Source organism: Micromys minutus (assembly GCF_963924665.1).
Source record: "Micromys minutus genome assembly, chromosome: 3".
NCBI classification, from domain to species: Eukaryota; Metazoa; Chordata; class Mammalia; order Rodentia; family Muridae; genus Micromys; species Micromys minutus.
Window position 1 is genome coordinate 77,207,503 of NC_137972.1, and position 21,106 is coordinate 77,228,608.

The window sequence follows — 21,106 nt, forward strand, 5'->3', positions numbered from 1 at the left end:
AACTCAGCATAGTTTGAGTTGAACATGCTGTGTTTGAAGTTTGTTTTTTTTTTTTCGGGGGGAGTTATATATCATCTTTTTCTTTTAGTTTTATTTTTGTACAAGAACTACTTCAACAAAGCCTGCCACATAGAGCAGGGAAGAGTTGATCTACTTGGACTAAAGAAAGAAAGGACAAGCATGCCACAGTTCCTTTCCAGCGTACTTCTCCACTCTCAGTTCAGTGTCTGCTTAGACGTGTGACTTAAACATCTAAGAAAAAGTTTTAATGACTATATTTTAAGCACTTGAGGACAGTGGATGATACAGGTCATAGATTTGCTTATAGGTCTGATTTATCCATCCAGTGGAGTACGCTTCAGTCATTGCATGGTAAGCCACAGGGTGAGAGGCAGGACTATATCAGTTAGCTTTGGCCTACTCTTGTATTTTATATCAAGTTCTATCTTTTCATAATTATCCTAAACAATGTTATGCTGCTTTTACACAACTTGACACAAACTGGAGTCATCTGAAAGGAAGAAATCTTAGTTGACAGAATGCCTCCATAAAGTGGCTGTAGGACATTTTCTTAGTGGTTGATGGGGGAGGGTACAGCCATTGTTGGTGGTGCCATCCCTGGGCAGGTAGTCCTGGGTTCTATAAAATGCCAGACAGAGAAAGTTAAGATGAGCAATCCAGTAAGCAGCACCCCTCCTTGCCCTCTGCATCAGCTCCTGCCTCTAGGTTTCTACCTTGCTTGAGATTTGGTCCTGACTTCCTTCAATGATGGACTACAGTGTGAAAATGTAAGACAAATAGACCCTTTCCTCCAGATCTTGTATTGGTCATTGTATTTCATCCCAGAAATAGAAATCTTAACTAAGGCAGATGACTTTTATCTGGGTTCAGGAATTGGAGTGTGTACATGAAGTACGACAAACGTATCACTTCCTATGGAAGAGCGACTCCACCCATTATCTCATTTCTGACTCTGCAGGTTTGAGTATGACTTGCTGGTCAATGCTGACATTAATAGCTCCCAGCATCAGCAGTGGTTCTACTTCAAGGTGAGCGGCATGAGGGCCGCTATCCCTTATCGCTTCAACATCATCAATTGTGAGAAACCCAACAGCCAGTTCAACTACGGTATGAGCTATTTTGGACCAGGGGATTTCTGTCTGGATCATGAATGGGTCACTTGCTGGTTGTCTGTATTATTTTCAGAAGTCTCCCTGAAGTCCAAGAAGGTTGAGGGTCGCCTAATGTGTTTTTCTTGGCAGTCTGGCAAGACATGGACAATGGAGGGCATAGTACAATGATGGAAGCATGGTGAGGGATTCTCACTCTGCCACAGAATAGTGACAAGTGCACACAATATTGCAGAACACTTGGAACTTTGGAGTCTGGAAGGTGGTAGTTTCTGCTTTCCATCTTCTAATGATCACAAGAGTAAATGCATATATTGGTCTGCATGCTGCAAGACAGGAGAGCCGCACAAGCTACCCAAGCACTGCCTTCTGTACTCAAAACTCTGGAAAATGCTTAAATCACCATGATCTGCTTTGGTTAGCTCAATTAATAATCTACTTGGTGGCTTTATTTCATACTATTTTAGGTCCTGCCTCTATTCTATACTGTCTAGAACAGACACTTGTGATCACTGAAAGATGAAATGTGAGCCTCAATTCTTGCATTCATTTTCCAAAAAATTAGGGTTCAATTGTATGCTGCAGATTTTATGGGAGAATGGATGTAGATGTTGTTCTTATTCAAGAGCCATTTTCCTTGCAGTCCTTGGCCTATGGCACCTTCCTCTGTAAAACTGACAGCATGACATCTTTAATGTTGCCAGTGACATTGCTTCTCTTTAGTCAAATCTCCTTTTGCCTCCTCCTCATAAAAACATTGGTAGATACATTCAAGACCCACATGGATAATCAGCCTGGCTTAATATCTAAGTTTAATTACATTTGCAAAGTCTCTTTGAGAATATATAGCAAACATTTATAGCTCAGCCTTGAGGTATAAAGATACCAAGAATTGGGTATCTTTAGGGGTTGCCATCCAGCCTACTATAGCAGTCGTCATTTGGCTTTTTTTCTTTTCTTGTGGATGAAGTCTTGCTTTTATTTCACAGGAATGCAGCCGACTCTATATTCTGTGAAAGAGGCTCTTCTTGGCCGACCTGCCTGGATACGGACAGGCTCTGAAATTTGTTACTACAAGTATGTTAGAATGCACTTGGCTTCATTTGACCTGTGTAGACATTTACCCTCAATGTTTGATCTTTTTCCTGTTGTTCTTATAAGTATCTATAAGCTGTTTGTTTGCCACCCTTGTTATGAATGCTTGTCCTGTGACATTTTAGGTAATAGAAAACTCACATTAGTCCCCCGAATATCATTGAAACTATGGAAGTATGGTTAGATTTTCTTCATACACCACTGTGAAAACTTGGGATTTTTCTTTTCATCCAAGGTCATAGACGTACAGGCTGAAGCTGTGGTTAGTGCTACAAACCGTAGTTCTTCCCTCAAACCCAGTGAACAGGAAGTCTAAGGTTCTGCATCCTGTTCCTATACACACAGGCTTCACTTTTCAAGGGCACAGAGGCATGACTATATAAAAATGTCCATACCAAAGCCTTCTTCCATAGCAAGATAGTTTTGTGAAAAAAAAAAAAAAAGAGGGAAGGATTGCATTATTCATGTTTATTCTTCAAACAGGCAGTTTTATCAATTTGTTCTGAAAAATGTGATGAAAACAAAATATTTATATTCTTAATGAAATAAATGAGTTGATTTACATCTTCTTATATGAAAAATAAAGCTTAAATACATAAACGAGAGCAAAAGAATGTTAGAATAGGCAGTTCATTAAAAATAAGCATGCTCCTACTTTTTTTTCTGATAATGTAAGACTCACATTTCTAAGATTATAACAGGTTGCTAACATACTACTAGCAGATAATCTAGAATTTGGGATGGTTATCGCAGACTCAGAGAAGGAAGGTAAACAACACTTAATGTCTCTCTGCTTTGAGCCTCAGGGGATGGTATTGACAGGAAAGGTCAGGGGTCGGGTTGTTCTGTTTGGATAAAGGCAGACATCACCATAGAGATAAGAGCAGCTCACAAAGCACAGGGCGGAGCTGATGAACACTATGCAGTAAGGCAGGTGGCAGCTTCAATCCTTGATGTATTCATATATGAATCCAAGTAGCATTTTCACGTGTTCTATAGAAAAATAACAAAACCTTACAACTTTGTTAGATTTTGATCACCTAAATGGCAATTACTTTCTGGCCCACTTATCTTATGACCCCTAGGACTCTTTTTCTGGTACACTGAGATGTAGGCTGAACATCATCTCAGGGATGTAGAGTTCACAAATTCAGGAGACATATATGAAATCTAATTTTTACTGTGCCAGAAATATCTTTTAATTTCATTTGAAAACAGTGTCAATATATGGACGGGACTTAAGGAAAACCTTGTTTGGGTCTGGAACATGAGGTTTGCACAAACACAAGGTCTTGAATTATTAAATCAGTGAAGTTGAGCTCACCAGTGGGATACTTTTCTTAAACTGGGGAGTGAGAGTGAAGTTCAAGGGGGGCAGGTATCTTTTCAGAGGAGACACACATCCAAAAGCACCACCCTGGCCTAAGGGAAGTCACTGTTAATAGCTTTCAGATTAATTAACAAGACAATTGTTATGTGAATTAAGGAATAACAGAAGGGTAAGATGCAAACCATGCATGTATAATGTAATTCATTTTTCTTATTCCAGCCATGAATATAACAGAGATGAATGGATAAGGCTGCTACATTGTGATGCAGTTTGCTTTACAATTATTCATATTGTGTTAACACATTACCAATAAGATGATGTAACAACAGGACAGATATGTGTAATCTCTATTCACCCACAGATTACAACGCCTCAGTCTATTATGCAATACATTATCATACAACATGTTTTATCCCATTTCCCATCACAATCTGTGATTGGATCTGCTATAGAAGATTTCTTCACTTCATCCCTGCATTTTCTCTCTCTGGAGTATTAGTGGGGGCAGGGGCTTACCTCTTTGTTTCCTACTCTTCTCTATGTTAGTACAAACTTAGACATTCTTGTAGAGTTCTCCTTGCAGTATTAAATTCCCAGAGTTAGTGTCAAGATACCCAATGAGAGCAGAAATAAGAATGTGGTATCTGGGCAGTTAGTACAAATGTGAAAGAAAAGGAACTCCAGGAAGGAAGGGGGCTTCATATACTTCTGGGTCCATAAATATTTTGCCAGAAGCTAATAGGAAAGACAGAGGGAGGGGCAAGTGATTCCTCCCCCTGCAAATCCTTGCTGAAGGGAGGATGTTGAGCCCCATGACATGAAACAGCTGAGATAGAATTTAGTGTAATTTTTATAATCTCTCGCTGGAATAAAATAGGGAAGAGGCCTTGGTTTCACTGGCCTCAAATCAAGCTTGATTTGTAATTATTAATTACATATGGTTGACATGTACTGCAGAAAGCAGTCAGGTCAATCCCCACCATAAACATTAGGTTTTTAATTTTTTCTATTACCTAGATAAATAATATGTTCAAAGAGAAGTTTTTTAATACTGTCTCTGTGTGCACAATTCAGTCCTATCCCCAGGTTACAGACTACTCCCTCTATTCTGGAGACTGAAGAACAAAACGGGTGAACTCATTTATTTTTATTTTTACTTTTTTGTGCCTGTCATAAAGTGAGCAAGGGACACATTGGTTTGTTTTCTTTAGTTTCCTGTGGCCTGCGTCTCCTTCTGACTTTTGGCTTCACACCTTTCCCCATCCTCTCCCCACTCTAAAGCAATCTCCATGTTGAAGGGCAGAGGGAGGGAAGCTGCAGGTGCTGAGTGGCCATGTAATACACTGCAGCTGCTCTCTTCTGACATTTATCTCTGCTCGGGAGCGGAGATGGAACAGCTCATTCATGAAGATGAATGCCATACAAGCGCGCTGCCATCATCCATCCTCCCGAGGAATCTCAGGAGAGAGATTTGGTGCTTTATAGAATATTAGAGATGCTGCAGGCATGGGGAAGCCTGGCGACTCGGTTGCTGTGCCTTATTAGATTCCATTAAGGAAAATGATGTACCCTTGTTAAAGAGCCATCGTGAGTGTGAGATTACCTAATTCACACGTGGCTCTACTGTTGGCTAATGTAGCACACACAGAGAACAGTAACGACATGTAACTTCCTGGAATATTTCTGAGCACATGTGTCAATGGGTGCAGTTTGTAACTGCCTTGCGTACTTTGCTTCCTTGAAAGCATTGTGGTTACAAAAGTGTTAATCCTTCTGAAGATGGATAGTTCAGGAAAGGGTAAGCTTTGACCTGTGGAGCAACTGGATGGAGTTCAGGTCATTTTTATCTCAAGATGACCTGTCTAGGGTTTTCAGGTGACCTGAGAGCATACTGGTGGCCAGCCTTTCTTCTTCTTCTTTGTTTTTTTTTTTTTTTCACCCAGAAGAGATGTTTCAAAGAGAAAATTGTTCTTGTGAGTAAATTTCTACCACCCCATCACCACAAAGACATCTGACAGTTACTCCAACTTTCCTCAATCTTCCTTTCTTTGTCTATAAAATAAGGATAAAAGTGGCATCTACCTCCACAGAGCAGATCTAGAGATTAAAGGATATTCAATAAAATACACAGTATGCCAAAGGCTTTGAATACTGTAGGTATGTAATTCATGTTAGTACATTTTAGTAATAATTATTAGAACCATATTAAATAAATCAATTATTGGTGATGGTCATATAGATCACCTTTACTAGTAGTTTTGACCTGGGCTGCTTTATATTCCTTCTCTGTTTTAGACTTGAATTTTGTAGCAGTCCTGGTGTACACAGATCTCAGATTCCTACTTGCTGGATTGAACAATATTTTTTGTCACAGTGACCATTCCTAAGAGGGAAGTGATACAGTGTTAACAGACTAGTTAATAGAGCTAAATCTACACTGAATACTGCTTCTGTGGAATTATTCAAAATACTTCACAACAATGAACCCAAGTGTTTCCATCTGTAGAATGTGTAAAAAATATTATCCCTGGAAGGGTAATATTAAGATTGTCACAAATAGATGAAGCATCTTAATTATTGCCCAGGGAATCTTAGCTCCATTTATCCCATAAACGCCAACTGAACAGTTGCCAACATCCAGCCATGACACACAAATGCCAAGCCCAGCAACACACAAAGGAGCATATTTGGTCCTTGTGGTAGGTATTAGCAGTGAAGAAGATACAAGTGTCAGGGAACTATTTGTAATACAGTAGGATGATTCTTGGAAGGGCAAACTTTTAAGCTGAAAGAAGGGAATGGGGTAACTGAAGATGATAACAAAGGCTTTCTATGTTCTTGTAACATAGGAAAGGAACAGCTAAGTAGGAAGGATGAATGTTACTGCCCTGAAGATGTCCCTTAGCATGTTCATACTACTGCAACTTAGAAAACAAAGACAATAAATTGGTTGATTGTAGGCTGCCTTACATAAATTGGGTCAGAAAGCCATATTTCACTTTAGAGACTTACTAGACATCAAAGGCCTCTAAGAAAAGTCTGTGGGAATTGCCACCTCCTCTGTAGTGTGTTTACCAGACAAATATCCAAGGATGAAGTCTGGCATTTGCTGTAGAGTCCTCCAGAATTTAGATCCACCACTAGAGTTTTCAACACAACTTTCTACTGCCAAATTTCACTCTCTACAAGCTTTCGTTTAGTTTCCAATTTCCTTAACTCCAAGTAGGGCACAACCATCTTGGAAAAGACCAGATTGCAGAAAGGGAGTTGAAATATTCAGGATGTAAGGTATATTATAAGAGATGTGTATGTTTGTGGGTGTGTATGTTTGTGTGTGTTTATATACACATAAGTGTGAAAAGATTTCACAAATAATCAAAACTACAATACTGATTCATTCTCCTCTATCACAGGGACCATGGACTTATAAAATTATGGGTCCATGCTATTTCCCTTTCCATTCCGCAAGAACTGGTCTCTTTTTGGAGCCCAGGGTGGTTTCAGTGGGAAGAACATAAGGGCAGATACAGAGATTTTGTTACACTCTCTTTCTTGCTTTCTGTAGCAGAGTAGAGCAAGGCTGAATTTGTGATGAGTATTTATCCTTGTTATATGACTTCAACTTACAGAGTATCAATATTTAATGCTACATGCAACTACTACTCTCCAGACTTCCTATGCAGACCCATAGAAAGCAAGACCGTTATTAGATAAGACCACTACAACTGGTTCTTATGGAAGCGTATTAATGTTCAAGTGAAGATGCTGACTCTGTCTCCACTGTTTATAGATGAAGAATCTGGTGACAGTGGACATTTTTGATGATGTTTCTACTTGTCTTCATATTCATGAATGTGTGTGTGCATGCGTAGTTACATGTATATTATTTATAGATTGGACACTCTGTTATACTTTAAAACAGTGTCCCTGGCTCATTTCTCTTGGTTAGGAGCTGTAACTGACCAGTACCTGTTTGCTATTGAGCTAAATATAAATAAAACATGCCTTTTCATTGGAGCCTTTGCAAGTGCAATCAGAAAACAAATAAAGACAGAACACATGTGCCTCCAATGCCTTCTGGTTGGCCATCTGCTCTTTGCATATTTTCTAATAACTAGAGTCTTAGCTTTTGGAAATACTTTAAAACTTTGGGGAAATCTGGAAAAAGGTAGATACAGCTACAAAGACCCAGGTAACATCATAGGGAAAGATACCCTTTTGAAGTTATTTCTACAAGCATATGGGAAATAGATTCTTTTAGTGTGATTCAAAAACTGTGTGGGACAGTTACTTTGTCCTGGTGTTGTTCTGGGGGTGTCCTCTTTTTTCCCCCAGAGTGAATGGCTCCAGGCTGCTATGTGAACAAAAGCTGAAGCAATTAAAGTGAACTGGGCTGTAGTAGTTGGAAGTATTGACAACCCCTAACATACCTACCCCTAGTTTGATAAATGTTGAAAGATTACAAGAAGCAAGGGCAATATGATGGCATGCTATTAGTTTCTTTCCCATACAACTGTCTTTTTTAGTTAGTGGTGGTAAGAGGAGCAAGAACGAAGCTAAAGGAAGAAAAAAACATCCAGTTTTTATGTTTTATAAAAACATACAAACACTAATCTATTTCTTCTTTCTTTTTACCTTTTCCCTCACCCAAACCCCCAAACTTCACAATGAAGCCAGCAAGCTAATGCTGTGCCAAAGGTAGAATTGCCTCTGGTGTTATGTGCATGTTACATTATCATGCAGCCTAGATGATAACATTTCCCAGGAAAGCCTGTACAGCTGTCTCAACATCAACAGGCAAAATGCGAGTGTAACTGGCAGTGTGTACAGAAAACATTGCATGGAATGTACTTCTGGGTGCAATCTGCTTTGATACTGTTCTCTGAAGTATCAGAATTGGTTCTTCAGCTTTGACAAAGGAAAATGTGCACTCTCAAGCTGTAGGAAGCTAAATCACTTTTGGGATGACAAAGTCATTCCCTTGGAAAGAACTTACTGTGCCATGAAAGAACAGTCATTTCTGCTAGAGAAATCTGGGTTCAAATCCTGTGTCCAGCATTTCCTTGTTTTATGGTCAACTAGTTCTTCGAAGCTTCCATTGTTTCATTCACAGGATGAGTTATTATAGCAGTGACCAAAGAGGACATAAGTGAATCTTAAGATGTAATTCAGTGCTTAGTAACGATAGCTAATAAATCCATTTGTCAGTAGCAAAGGGTACGAGCTGCAGGTTGATATCCATAGATTAGTGCTGTATTATACCTTCATCAGAGAAGCTTCTTACAGCAGGAGGCAGTTAATAAGAGACTCAAAAGTAATCAACATGGCAAAACTAAATTGTGGGGTGTTCAGCCCTGAATGTGATGTCAAAATCATCCCCTCCAAAACACAGGAAACAACATAGACCAGGGGTCAGGAAGAACATCAGAGGTTGAAGGTGGGTGATGTGCAGCAAAAACACCGTTTATGGACATAACATATCAAAATATAACCAAATGAAAGGGATTAGCTGTGTTACTTGAAGTTGTGCACAGTGACAAGGATTGGGGAACAATGTTTGAGTGTGTTGCCAATAGGAAGTATGGAATAGAATTGGCTAGCATCACCCTCTGTTTACCAGTGCAGTGGTTAGGAAGTGCTCATCTGTGGTTGCAGTTGCATCAAGGGAAGTCTTAGTATGTGTACCACAAATGGGAGAGGGTGGGTCAAGCTTATGGTCAAGCTTGTTTGTGGCTAAATTGATACAGAAGCTCGAAGTGAATTTGATTGCCTGTTTCTTCACTTTCTAAGTTTTAGCCACAGAAGTGTTTCTGATCACCAAGTTATGTTTTTCTTGCCAATATGTAGCACAAGAGGCTTCTTACATTTAAAACTCTGGGGTCTCCTCACTTCCTCGTGCAGTATTACCTCTTCCTTATATTGATTCATTCTCATCCTGTCCTTTTCTATTTTTAGAAATCACTACCTTCAGAGTACAGCTACCATGGATGGAGCATCTGGGAAGCGCTATTACACCCTCACCTTTGCTGTTACCTTCCCACACAATGAGGATGCCTGCTTTCTGGCCTATCACTATCCCTACACCTACTCCACCCTCATGGTAATGTCCAAAGCAAGGCTGGGAAGTTTTTCTGGGAACATTCCAGAGATCCTCAGAATAAAGGCTGTCAGAGAGAAGAGAGCTATCATTTTCCAAAAAAAAGTAGAGTGTGTTGTCAACTGACTTGGCTGGTGTTCTACATCCTTCCCTGTTTGCAATACATGGGTGGGTCATGGCAAGCACTGTTCTAAATGTCCAAGTTGTCTACTGGTTGGGAACTAGGGTTATGTCTTATGGGTTCTGTCTTTATTAAGTCCACAAGTAAAGGATGAAGTTGTTAGATATTAGGGCCAACCCCTGCAAGGTGGCAGAGATGCATAAAAAGGTTCCTTATAAAATTTAGAGGTTTAAGTCAAGAGATAGATTTTGTGTCTGTAAGTGTAAGTAAGTCTGAGGGAACATACGGGTCAAGTTCTCCAGTGGATCCCATGTCTGTGTTTGAGTAAATAGAATAAAACAATGAGTCCAGTGGCCATTACTATTTATGTAGAAGTCTCAGCATAAGGCAGCAAGATTCAGTTATTTCTGTGTTTTAAGTGTTTACAAAATTATTTATGGGACAGCTTTGAGGAAAGTTATGCCTAGCCCATATAGTTTCCTATAATTTCCAAAACTTAGCAAACCGTCACTTTCCCATAGCTATTTCATGACTATGCTGTAGAATAATGAGCTACAATATGTTCTACAAAATGCTTTTTATCCTCTGTGTTAATACAAAATGTTACTGCCATATTCATAATATTATGTATATCCCTGCAATATAACATTTAGCTTTAAGGTTGAACATTTTCATTTTAAGACTGTGATAAAGAAAAGGACAAGATAACAACCATTCAAAGGGAATGGTTTGGTATAAATAAAAGTCTCTTGGAACAGGCACACTTAAACCACTTGGCTAAGCCTTCACGAAAGTACAGCTGTCCTTTTTTTCCCCCATATGTTGTCTTGCCTACAGAGATATTTCTACCATTATCCAGGTTGTCAAAGAAAACACAACTAGTATTATTTGTGTATCACCCTTAGAGAACACATGAAGTTATAATCTAAGGCATGCACATCTCAGAATATGCTGAAACAAGCCACGCCTGTTGTAAGATATGTTTGCTGCCTTTGGGAACTCACAACAGGCAGGATTCATGAATGTCTTCTACTGGACTTATGCTCTTGATAGTGAAGTATTGCATTAGCAAAGGAGGCACACTTTTGCATTCATGTTGACTTCTTTTCATTGGAGGAAAAAACATGGGCATAGGATACTCTCACACACACATTTGTTAGGCTACCTCAGACCCTCAGAAGATTTTCGTTAGAGGTGAATATTGAGCATTCAAAAGAGTCTGAAATCTTGTCTGATTCACCTGTAACATTTATAGATGCATAAACTGAGACTGAGAAGTTCCATATCTGGCTAGTGGCAAAGTGCGGAATAGGGCGCTGGTCTTTCATGTTAATCCCTGTGGCCTTTCTATACCACTGTAGAAGTATAGAATGAGTTCAGTGGGATTTTCTGCTCTGAGGTAAACTTTGTATTCTTGTTTGCTATTACGTCCTGTAGTTACAAAAAATTTAGCTTGATAAATTTGACAAATATGTATAGTCATTGGGTTCTGTGGGGAGATAGATGGCAGAGTTGAAATCACCAACTCAAGGATTTGATCTGAAATCCTGAGGTTTTGGATGTGGCTCAGCTGAGTACTAACAGTTTTTATCAGACATGGTCCAGCTCTGATCTCAGGAGGCTTTGATAGATTCCTGGTGAGTGTCAACAAGCAGATTCAAAGACAGAAATCATGGTTCCATCTTGATCTGGGGCTCTATCTGACTAAAGCACAGGGTCTAATCACCTGAAGAGTGATTGGGATCTAGGGAAAGAGAATTTTATTTCAAGGTAGACAAAGCATCAGCAATGAAAACCCTTCCTAGAGGAAAGAGATGGAGCAGGTTGTCTAGATGAGATAAGACTGCTATCTGAAGTTTGGTGTTTCCTTGTTTTCCTGCAGACTATAGACCTTTGAGAAAAGTTAATCAGAAAAGTCACAGGAGAGGTGTGTGAGGCTTCTTTCCCTTAAGTGAGCAGAATAGCATATAAAAGATAATTTGTTATCTGTAAAGTGACAAAGACACTCAATTTGAGGCTTCACATTTCAAATGACTGATGGCCTTTGTCCTCTCTGGGTTAGGAGTATAATTGACTCTGGCTTCACTTGTGACACCCTTCCTCCCACTTCAACAGAATGAGTTTATTCTGGGACACACACCGGTAATTTTTATTTTTGGATGTGACCTAAAGCAGTTTTTTTCCAACTGATCAATGACGAACAAATAAGAATGATGTCCCAAGGGTAGTATTAACTGTATGTGACTTGAGGTTTATGTTGAGGGGTGGTAAATAAATTTTCATGTGGGATTCACAATTTGTAAATCTTTTATAACAAGATTATGTTTAAGCCTTGCAAACATTTTTTATAGCAGAGAATTATATGTTGGATATCTTTGCTGTGAATACAATTTTGAACCTTTAAAAACATTACTATTCTCTCTCTTTTTCATCAACCCACCAATACAAAGCATCTACTCAACTATTCCTTTGAATTTAGCAAAAATAATGTTTTTGCTAAGGATATCTGTGGTTGTGTACTTTTACATGTAAATAGTAAAGTAGGTTTACTCAGGGAAATATTAAAGAAACTATACTCTTTAATATCAGTTCTATAAAGCTGATATTTTGATTCCTTTGTATGCAGCTTTTCTCTTCCAATTGCTTTAAATCTCTGACAAAAAAAGGTGAACACATTTTTTTTTTTCAGTTCACACTCCTTCAGCCATAAAGTAGAACTACTACAAACTTCTGCAACCGAGTTTGAATTTTGATGGGGATTGCATTGAATCTGTAGATTGCTTTTGGCAAGATGGCCATTTTTACTATGTTGATCTGTCCAATCAATGAGCAGGGGAGATCTTTCCTTCTTATGAGATCTTTTTCAATTTTCCTCTTCAGAGACTTGAAGTTCTTGTCATACAGATCTTTTACTTGCTTGGTTAGGGTCACACCAAGGTATTTTATATGTTTTTTGACTATTGTGAAGGTTGTCATTTTTAAATTTCTTTCTCAACCCGTTTATCCTTTGAGTAGAGGGAGGCTACTGACTTGTTTGAGTTAATTTTATATCCAGCCGCTTTGCTGAATTTGTTTATCAGCTGTAGGACTCTGGTGGAATTTTTGGCGTCACTTAAGAATACTATCATACCATCTGCAAATAGTAATATTTTGACTTCTTCCTTTCTGATTTAAATCTTTTTTATTTCCTTTTGCTGTCTAATTGCTCTGGTGAGGATATCCAGCATTATATTGAATAGGTAGGGGGAGAGTGGGCAGCCTTATCTAGTCCCTGGTTTTAGTGGGATTGCTTCAAGTTTCTTACCATTTAGTTTGATGTTGACTACTGGTTTGCTGTATATAGCTTTTACTAACTTTAGGTATGGGCCTTGAATTTCCAATCTTTCCAAGACTTTTATCATGAAGGCGTGTTGAATTTTGTCAAATGCTTTCTCAGCATCTAGTGAGGTGATGATGTAGTTTTTTTCTTTGAGTTTGTTTATTTAGTGGATTACATTCATATATTTCCATATATTGAACCATCCCTGTATCCCCAGGATGAAGCTTACTTGATCATGGCAAATGATCTTTTTGATGTGTTCTTGGATTTGGATTTCAAGAATTTTGCTGAGGTGTTTTACATTGATGTTCATGAGGAAAATTGATCTGAAGTTCTTTCTCTTTGTAGGGCCTTTATGTGGTTTAGATATGAGCATAACTGTGGCTTGGAAGAATATATTGGGTAGTGTTTCTTCTCTTTTATTTTGTGAAATAGTTTGGAGAGTATTGGTATTAGGTCTTCCATTAAGATCTGATAGAATGATAGAAATCAGCACTAAACCCATCTGGTCCTGGGCTTTGTTTATTTATTTATTTTTTTGGCTATGAGGCTTTTGATGACTACTTCTATTTCTCTAGGGGTTATGAGACTATTTAAATAGTTTATCTGGTTCTGATTTAACTTTGGTACCTGGTATTTGTCTAGAAATTTGTCCATTTCATTTAAATTTTCAAGTTTTGTTGAATATAGGCTTTTGTAGTAAGATCTGATAACTTCTTGAATTTCTTCAGCTTCTGTTGTTATGTCTCCCCTTTCACTTCTGTTTTGTTAATTTAGATACTGTCTCTGCACCTTCTAGTTAGTATGGTTAAGGGTTTAATCAATCTCGTTTATTTTCTCAAAGAAGCAGCTTCTGGTTTTGTTGATTGTTTGTATAGTTTTTTTTTTTTTTTGTTTCTACTTGGTTTATTTCAGCTCTGAATTTGATTATTTCCTGACATCTACTCCTCTTGGGTATATCTGCTTCTTTTTCTTCTAGAACTTTTAGGTGTGCTGTTAAGCTGCTAGTGTATGCTCTCTCTAGTTTTTTTTTTTTTTTTTTTTTTTTTTTTTCTTTTGAGGTACTCAGAGCTATGTGTTTTCTCCTTACTAATGATTTCATTGTATCCCATAAGTTTGGGTATATTGTTCCTTCATTTTCATTAAATTTTAAACGATCCTTAATGTTTTCTTATTTTTTCCTTAACTAAGTTATCATTCAGTATAGCATTGTTCAGTTTCCATGTGCATGTGTGCTTTTTGTTGTTATTAAAGAAAAGTCTTAGTCCATGATGTTTTGATAGGATGCACGGGATCATTTTGATGTTCTTGTATCTGTTAAAGCCTATTTTGTGACTGACTGTATGGTCAGTTTTGGAGAAGGTACCCTGAGGGGATGAAAAGAAGGTATATCTTTCTGTTTTAGAATGAAATATTCTATGATGTCTGTTAAATCCATTTGGTTCATAGCCATCTGTTCCCAGGCTGCACCATGCTACTTGTGCCCCAGGAGTTCCTGGAGGTCTCTCCCCTGAGGAGTGGAAGTGTGGACTCACCTGTGGGCTCAGGAGGGAGAGAACTCATCTGGCTCCTCTAGTTGCTCAGAAATGTGCAGGCAGGCCAGGGGTCCTGATGAGAGTGGGCCTGCTCTGGCTTCAGGCAGGAACTGTCTTATCCTGGATTCACCATGCTACCTGAGATTCTGGAGGCCTAGCCCCAATGGGCTCAGGAGGGAGAGCGCTCCTGCAGCTCCTCTGTTTGCTCCTGCGATTTTCTTATAAGAGAATTAGTATTTGGTCCTTTGAAAGTGCTATCTTCCAGATACTTGCTGACAATTTTGTTGGACAATCATCCAAATTACAGCATTAAAATAAAGCTAAGACAATGAAATAGAATATTATAATTTTGAAGCAAACCAAGGGGTTAGGTTTCAATCAGCCATATCATGCTAGAAGTAACTGAAAAGACTGTTCCTGTGATGCTACTAGGAAATACTAATATGGAGCAGTGTTCCTACCTGAAAATGAGGCCCCAAGACAATTTTGGGTGGATTAGGAGGTAAGACTATGGAATTTTCTTGAGAACTTCTACCTTCATAAGTTGGCAAGAAATAAGGAAGGAGATGATCAATGGGATTTCTATATTGGGAGAGTTCAATAAAGCTTGTGAGAGAGAATTTTAGGGTTTTTGTCCTGATTTTTATACTTAGTGGAGAAAATGTTGCTCCAATCTTCAGAGATGAGAAACAGATCAGGAAAAGAAAAGGAGGTAGGGAGACATAGGAAAAAGAAAAAAAAAAAAAAAGAAAGAAAATCCTGTATGGACAATGTCTTCCTTTTCATAAACGGTTCAGAATAAATGGAGAGTGTCAGAGACATCAAAATGGAAATGTTGACTTCCATGTGGTAGATCAAAGATGCAACCAGCAAGCCATAAATCAACGTTGTCATATAATCAATAGACAGAGACCTAGATCTGGATGGGCCAAAACAAAATGCCCACGCTTATGCAGGGTCTCGATATGAAGGAGGTGAACTTTAAGGAGCCAAGAAATGTTTGAAGGACAGGCTTTTGCCAAAAGAGCTGAAAATGCCAGTTGTCTGGAGCTGTTGTGGAGGAGCTGTGCCCTCCCACTGGGACATTAATTTAGGCAATCATGATGCTTAGTTGCTGTGGTTGCTATAGAACAACTTGGCCAAAGAGTCAAGGCAGAACACCCTGGGGACACTGGGTCTATGATATATCAGTAAGGGGGCTGTTAATTCCCCAGTGAAAGAGGGAGAACCTTACCCTTGTCTGAGATTTCTCTTTACTCCAGTACCCACTTGCTGACCGAGACTGGGGACACTTCAGTGGAACTTGGGTCACTGATATACTTTTGAGTAGACCCAGTAAAATAATTGGTTCACCAAGATGACCTTGAGCAAGACTCACTTCTCTGTCAGTGCCCTCTATCCTTTTGGGGAGTAGATGCCATCTTCCCAGAAATCTTCTCACCACGAGAGTCACAATGTTAGGACAATTTTTCGAAGTCAGATGGACTCTGATGTGTCTAGGCCTCTGTTTCCCTGGCTTGTAGCTATGGGCATAGCTTTAATTTTTTTCTTCATTTACTTTTTATACCTGTAAAGTGGAAGCAAAATGTCATCGCTATCTTATGAATATAAGGTAATTGACAGGCAGAAGCTTAAAAGTGCATACCTCAGGTTGGAAATATGGCTCAGGGGTCAGGAACACTGACTGCTGTTCCAGAGGTCCTAAGTTCAATTCCCAGCAAACACTTCGTGGCTCACGATCACCTGTAGTGGGATCCGATACCCACTTCTGGTTTGTTTGAAGACAGCTACGGCATACTTATATGCATAAAATAAATAAATCTTTTTTTAAAGTGCCTACCTCAGTAATCAATTCTAGTTAGTAAGCATTAGAGCACTGGTGTTATTTCTATAATAATCTTTTCCTCTATTTGAGTCATTAGCTGTCCATTCCATAATCTATATGAGTGTAGAAAGTATCTAAAGATCAAAGAGAAGAGCACAAGGAAATAACTGCAAAACTACTGATGTCCTAATCACACTGGTTACTTATTACTTTTACCTTTTTCTAGATAAAAGATCCAAAAGCTCTTCTCTTTATAAATGGCAAATGCTCATCTTGTTCTTAAAGTAAGTTCCTGGAGCATGCGGGTACCTCTCATGGGTAGGGTGTTTCCCAGGTGTTCAGGAGGCACTCACAGTACCATAGAAACAAAACACAGGTAAGCTCCTTTATGTCCGGGTAGTTGGTGTTATCAGACAGGGCCACTCAAATAGGCTTATCTGGAACTTCCAGTGTGCTCTCTAGCTTCCTTTTTTTTTTTTTTTTTTTTTTTAACTTAGGAGTATTCGTTCTAGTGATGAGACACTGATTATCTGCTGAAGTGTCAAGGGGAATAAACAGTGCAGAAATAAAATAGGCCTTGTGCTTGGGGGTGGGCTTCCCCCTCAAATTAGGGCACCAGAAAGTGCAGTTCTGAGTGAATCACAACAAGGAAAAATAATTTTCCCAGAGAATTGGGGCTTTGTAAGTGGCCATCAGCAGAGTAACCTGCTGAGGTCAGGGGATGGCTTTGTGGAAGGATTAAGGAAGCCCAAAGACTCTATGGAGAAGCTATGGATGTGGCCCCAGGCTAAGGTTATCAGCTTGATCTTCCTGCAGATGGGGCTTTCTTTTTAAGAAGTCAGACCCTCTGGGTGTTACAGCAATCTCTTTGAACTCAGTGCCACTTTCACAAAGAAACCCACCCCTGTGGCTTCCACATGGCTGTAATTAGCTTCACTTGGCACTTGTGTTCACAGGTCCTGCTTCTCCCATCAAGGATCCCAACAATTTCCAATTAAAAGAGCCTTTTCTGGACCTGAGGTAGAAGCATTCAGCTGGAGATCAAGACAAAGCCATTTGAGCAAAAGGAAATCTGGAAGAAACTTTTTATTGGTTGACTGGTGGTCATTTCTGTGTGACTTGAGACAACACAATCCCCTGGAGTTGGAGGTGTTAGATATTTGGTGCACATTAGATGATAATTCCAAGGGGGCATATATTTCATCGAGAGGTGAATGGGGGAATTGGCTATAGGGAAAAAACAGCACAGTTTATGGAAATGAGCTTAAGTTAAAGACATTAGGTGATGCCAGTGAAAATTGCCCATGTAAAACAAATGGACAGAATTCATTTTGTTGTGCATGCATCTGCTGTCAGGGAGCAGGTTGACTTCCCTGGTATGGTGATGTCTTTGTCAGCAATGACTTTTGTAACATTATATGACTAATTTTGTCAGTACTTAATTTTTTAGAGGTTTGATAACATGCATAGAAATCCCACTACTTACCATAAGCATGAAGTACATGTAGGAAAAAACGTAACATGGAAGCAGATTTCTTGTTGGGAATAGATTAAACAATGATCTGTGAATACCAAGAAATGCCAAAAGGCTATTATCTTAGCTCTTGGATTATTAATGATTTGAGGTCCAGTTGTACCACACTCTGAGAGGGTGCTATACACTTTGTTCCCTAAGAAGGACTGAGGCTTTCATTTTATTTATTTATTTATTTTTCGCTTTTGTTTTTCTTGAGCTTCATATAGTCTGTGAGTTGTTTCTCGGGTGTTCAAAGCTTTCTGGGGTTAGCAACCAATTATCAGTGACTACATATGATGTCTGTTCTTTTATGACTGGGTTACCTCACTCAGGATGATATTCTCTAGATGCATCCATTTTCTTAGGAAACTCATAAAGTCATTGTTTCTCATAGCTGAGAAGTACTCCATTGTGTAAATATACCACAGCTTTTGTATCCATTCATCTACTGAAGGACATCTGGGTTCTTTCCAGCTTCTGAATATTATAAATTGGGCTGCTATGAACATTGTAGTGCATGTGTCTTTGTTGTATGTTGGAGCATCTCTGGGGTATATGCCCAGAAGTGGAATAACTGGGTCTTCAGGTAGTACTATGTCCAATTTTCTGTGTAACCACCAGACTGATTTCTAGAGTAGTTGTACCAGTTTACAACCCCACCAACAGTGGAGAAGTGTTCCTCTTTCTCCACATCCTTGCCATCATCTGCTGTCATCTGAATTTTGATCTTAGCCATTCTGACTGGTATGAGGTAGAATCTCAGAGTTGTTTTGAATTGCATTTTCTTTGTGACTAAGGATGTCAAGCACTTCCTTAGATGCTTCTCAGCCATTCGATATTCCTCAATTGAGAACTTTTTGTTTAGCTCCGTACCCCATTTATTAATAGAATTGTTGGATTCTCTGTTGTCTAACTTTTTGAGTTCTTTATTTACCTTGGATATTAGGCCTCTATCAGATGTGGGGTTGGTAACGATCTTTTTACAATCTGTTGGTTGCCTTTTGTTTTCTTGACAGTGTCCTTAGCCTTACAGAAATTTTACAATCTCATTAAGTCTCATTTGTCAATCTTTGACCTTAGAGCAGGAGCCACTGATGTTCTGTTCAGGAAATTTTCCCCTGTGCCTATGTATTCTAAGGTTTTCCCTACTTTCTCTTCTAATAGTTTTAGTGAACCTGGTTTAATGTGGAGGTCTTTGATCCACTTGCACTTGAGCTTTGTACAAGGAGATAAGAAAAGGTCTATTTTCATTCTTCTGCATGCTGAGTGCTAGTTGAACCAACACCATTTGTTGAAGAGGCTGTCCTTTTTCCATTGAATGTTTACAGGTCCTTTGTCAAAATCAAGTGATCACATATGTAAGGGCTCCTTTCTGGGTCTTCTATTCTATTGATGCATATGCCTATCTCTGTACAAAGACCATGCAGTTTTTAACACAATTGTCTTGTAATATAGCTTGAGGTCAGGGATGGTGATTCCCCCAGATGTTTTCTTTTTGCTGAGGATGGATTTCGCTATTCTAGGTTTTTTTTTTTTTTTTTTTTTTTTTTTTTTTTTTTTGGTTATTCCAGATATAATTGCACATTGCTCTTTCCAACTCTATAAAGAATTGGGTTGGAATTTTGATGGGGATTGCATTGAATCTGTAGATTGCTTTTGGTAAGATGGCCATTTTTATAATGTTGAAGCTTCCAATCCATGAGCATAGGAGATTTTTCCATTTTCTGAGATCTTCCTCGATTTCCTTCTTTAGAGATTTGAAGTTCTTGTCATATAGGTCCTTCACTTGCTTAGTTAGAGTCACACCAAGGTATTTCATATTGTTTGTGACTATTGTGAAGGGTATCTTTTCCCTATTTTTTTTCTCCACATGTTTGTCCTTTGTGTAGGGGAAGGCTACTGATTTTTTTGAGTTGATTTTATACCCAGGCAATTTGTTGAACTTGTTTATCAGCTGCAAAAGTGCTCTGGTGAAATTTTTGGGGTCACTTAAGTACACTAACATGTCATCTGCAAACAGTGACATTTTTACTTCTTCCTTTCCAATTTGTATCCCTTTTATTTCCTTTTGCTGTCTAATTGCTCCGGCCAGGACTTCCAGTACTATGTTGAATAGGTAGGGGGAGAGTGGGCAGCTTTGTCTAGTCCCTGATTTTAGTGGGATTTCTCCAAGTTTCTCACCTTTAAGTTTGAAGTTGGTTATTTGTTTGCTTTTATTATGTTTAGGTATGGACCTGGGATTCCTGCTCTTTCCAAGACTTTTTACATGAAAGGGGTGTTTGATTTGGTCAAATGATTTCTCAGCATCTAGTGAGATGACCATGTGGTTTTTTCTTTGAGTTTGTTTTTATGGTTTATTATGTTGATTGATTTCTGTATATTAAACCAATCCTGCATCACAGGGATGAAGCCTACTTGATCATGGTGAATGATCATTTTTTGTTCTTGGATTCAGTTTGCAAGGATTTTGTTGAGTATTTTTGCATCAATGTTCATAAGTGAGATTGGTTTGAAGATCTATTTCCTTGAAGGTTTTGTGTGGTTTAGGAACAAGGGTTATTGTGGCCTTGAAAAATGAGTTAGGTAGTGTTCCATCTGACTCTATTTTGTGGAATCGTTTGGAGAGTATTGGTATTAGGTTGCCAATAAATGTCTGATAGAATTCTGCACTGAACCCATCTGGACCTGGGCTTTTTTTTGGTTGGAAGGCTTTTGATGATTGCTTCCATTTTTTAGGTGTTATGGGATTATTTAGATGGTTTACCTGGTCCTGGTTTAACTTTAGTGTCTGGTATCTGTCTAGGAATTCATCCATTTTCTCCAGATTTTTCAGCTTTGTCAAGTATAGGCTTTTGTAGTAGGATCTGATGATTTCTTGAATTTCCTCAGTTTCAGTTGTTATTTCTCCAGTTTCCTTTCTGATTTTGTTAATTTGGATACCCTCTCTTTGCCCTCCAGTTAGGCTGGCTACGGGTTTATCAATCTTGTTAATTTTCTCTAAGAATCAGCTCTTGGATTTGTTGATTCTTTGAATGGTTCATTTTGTTTCTATTTGGTCAATTTCTGCTCTGAGTTTGATTATTTCTTGCTGTCTACTCCTCTTGGATATATCTGGTTCCTTTTGTTCTAGAGCTTTCA

General features: G+C 38.7%; 1 protein-coding gene across 4 annotated transcripts in view; it reads left to right on the forward strand.

Annotated features, from left to right (window-relative positions):
* Positions 1–21,106, forward strand: part of AGBL1 (AGBL carboxypeptidase 1) — an 889,014-nt gene that overhangs the window by 160,229 nt on the left and 707,679 nt on the right. For 3 of the 4 annotated variants that reach the window (XM_080914790.1, XM_080914791.1, XM_080914792.1), the window contains exons 14-16: positions 980–1,128; positions 2,120–2,207; positions 9,511–9,655. In XM_080914790.1, coding sequence (XP_080770916.1) covers positions 980–1,128; positions 2,120–2,207; positions 9,511–9,655 — 382 coding nt within the window. The remainder of the gene's footprint in view (positions 1–979; positions 1,129–2,119; positions 2,208–9,510; positions 9,656–21,106) is intronic. The other variant, XM_080914793.1, reaches the window with a different exon arrangement.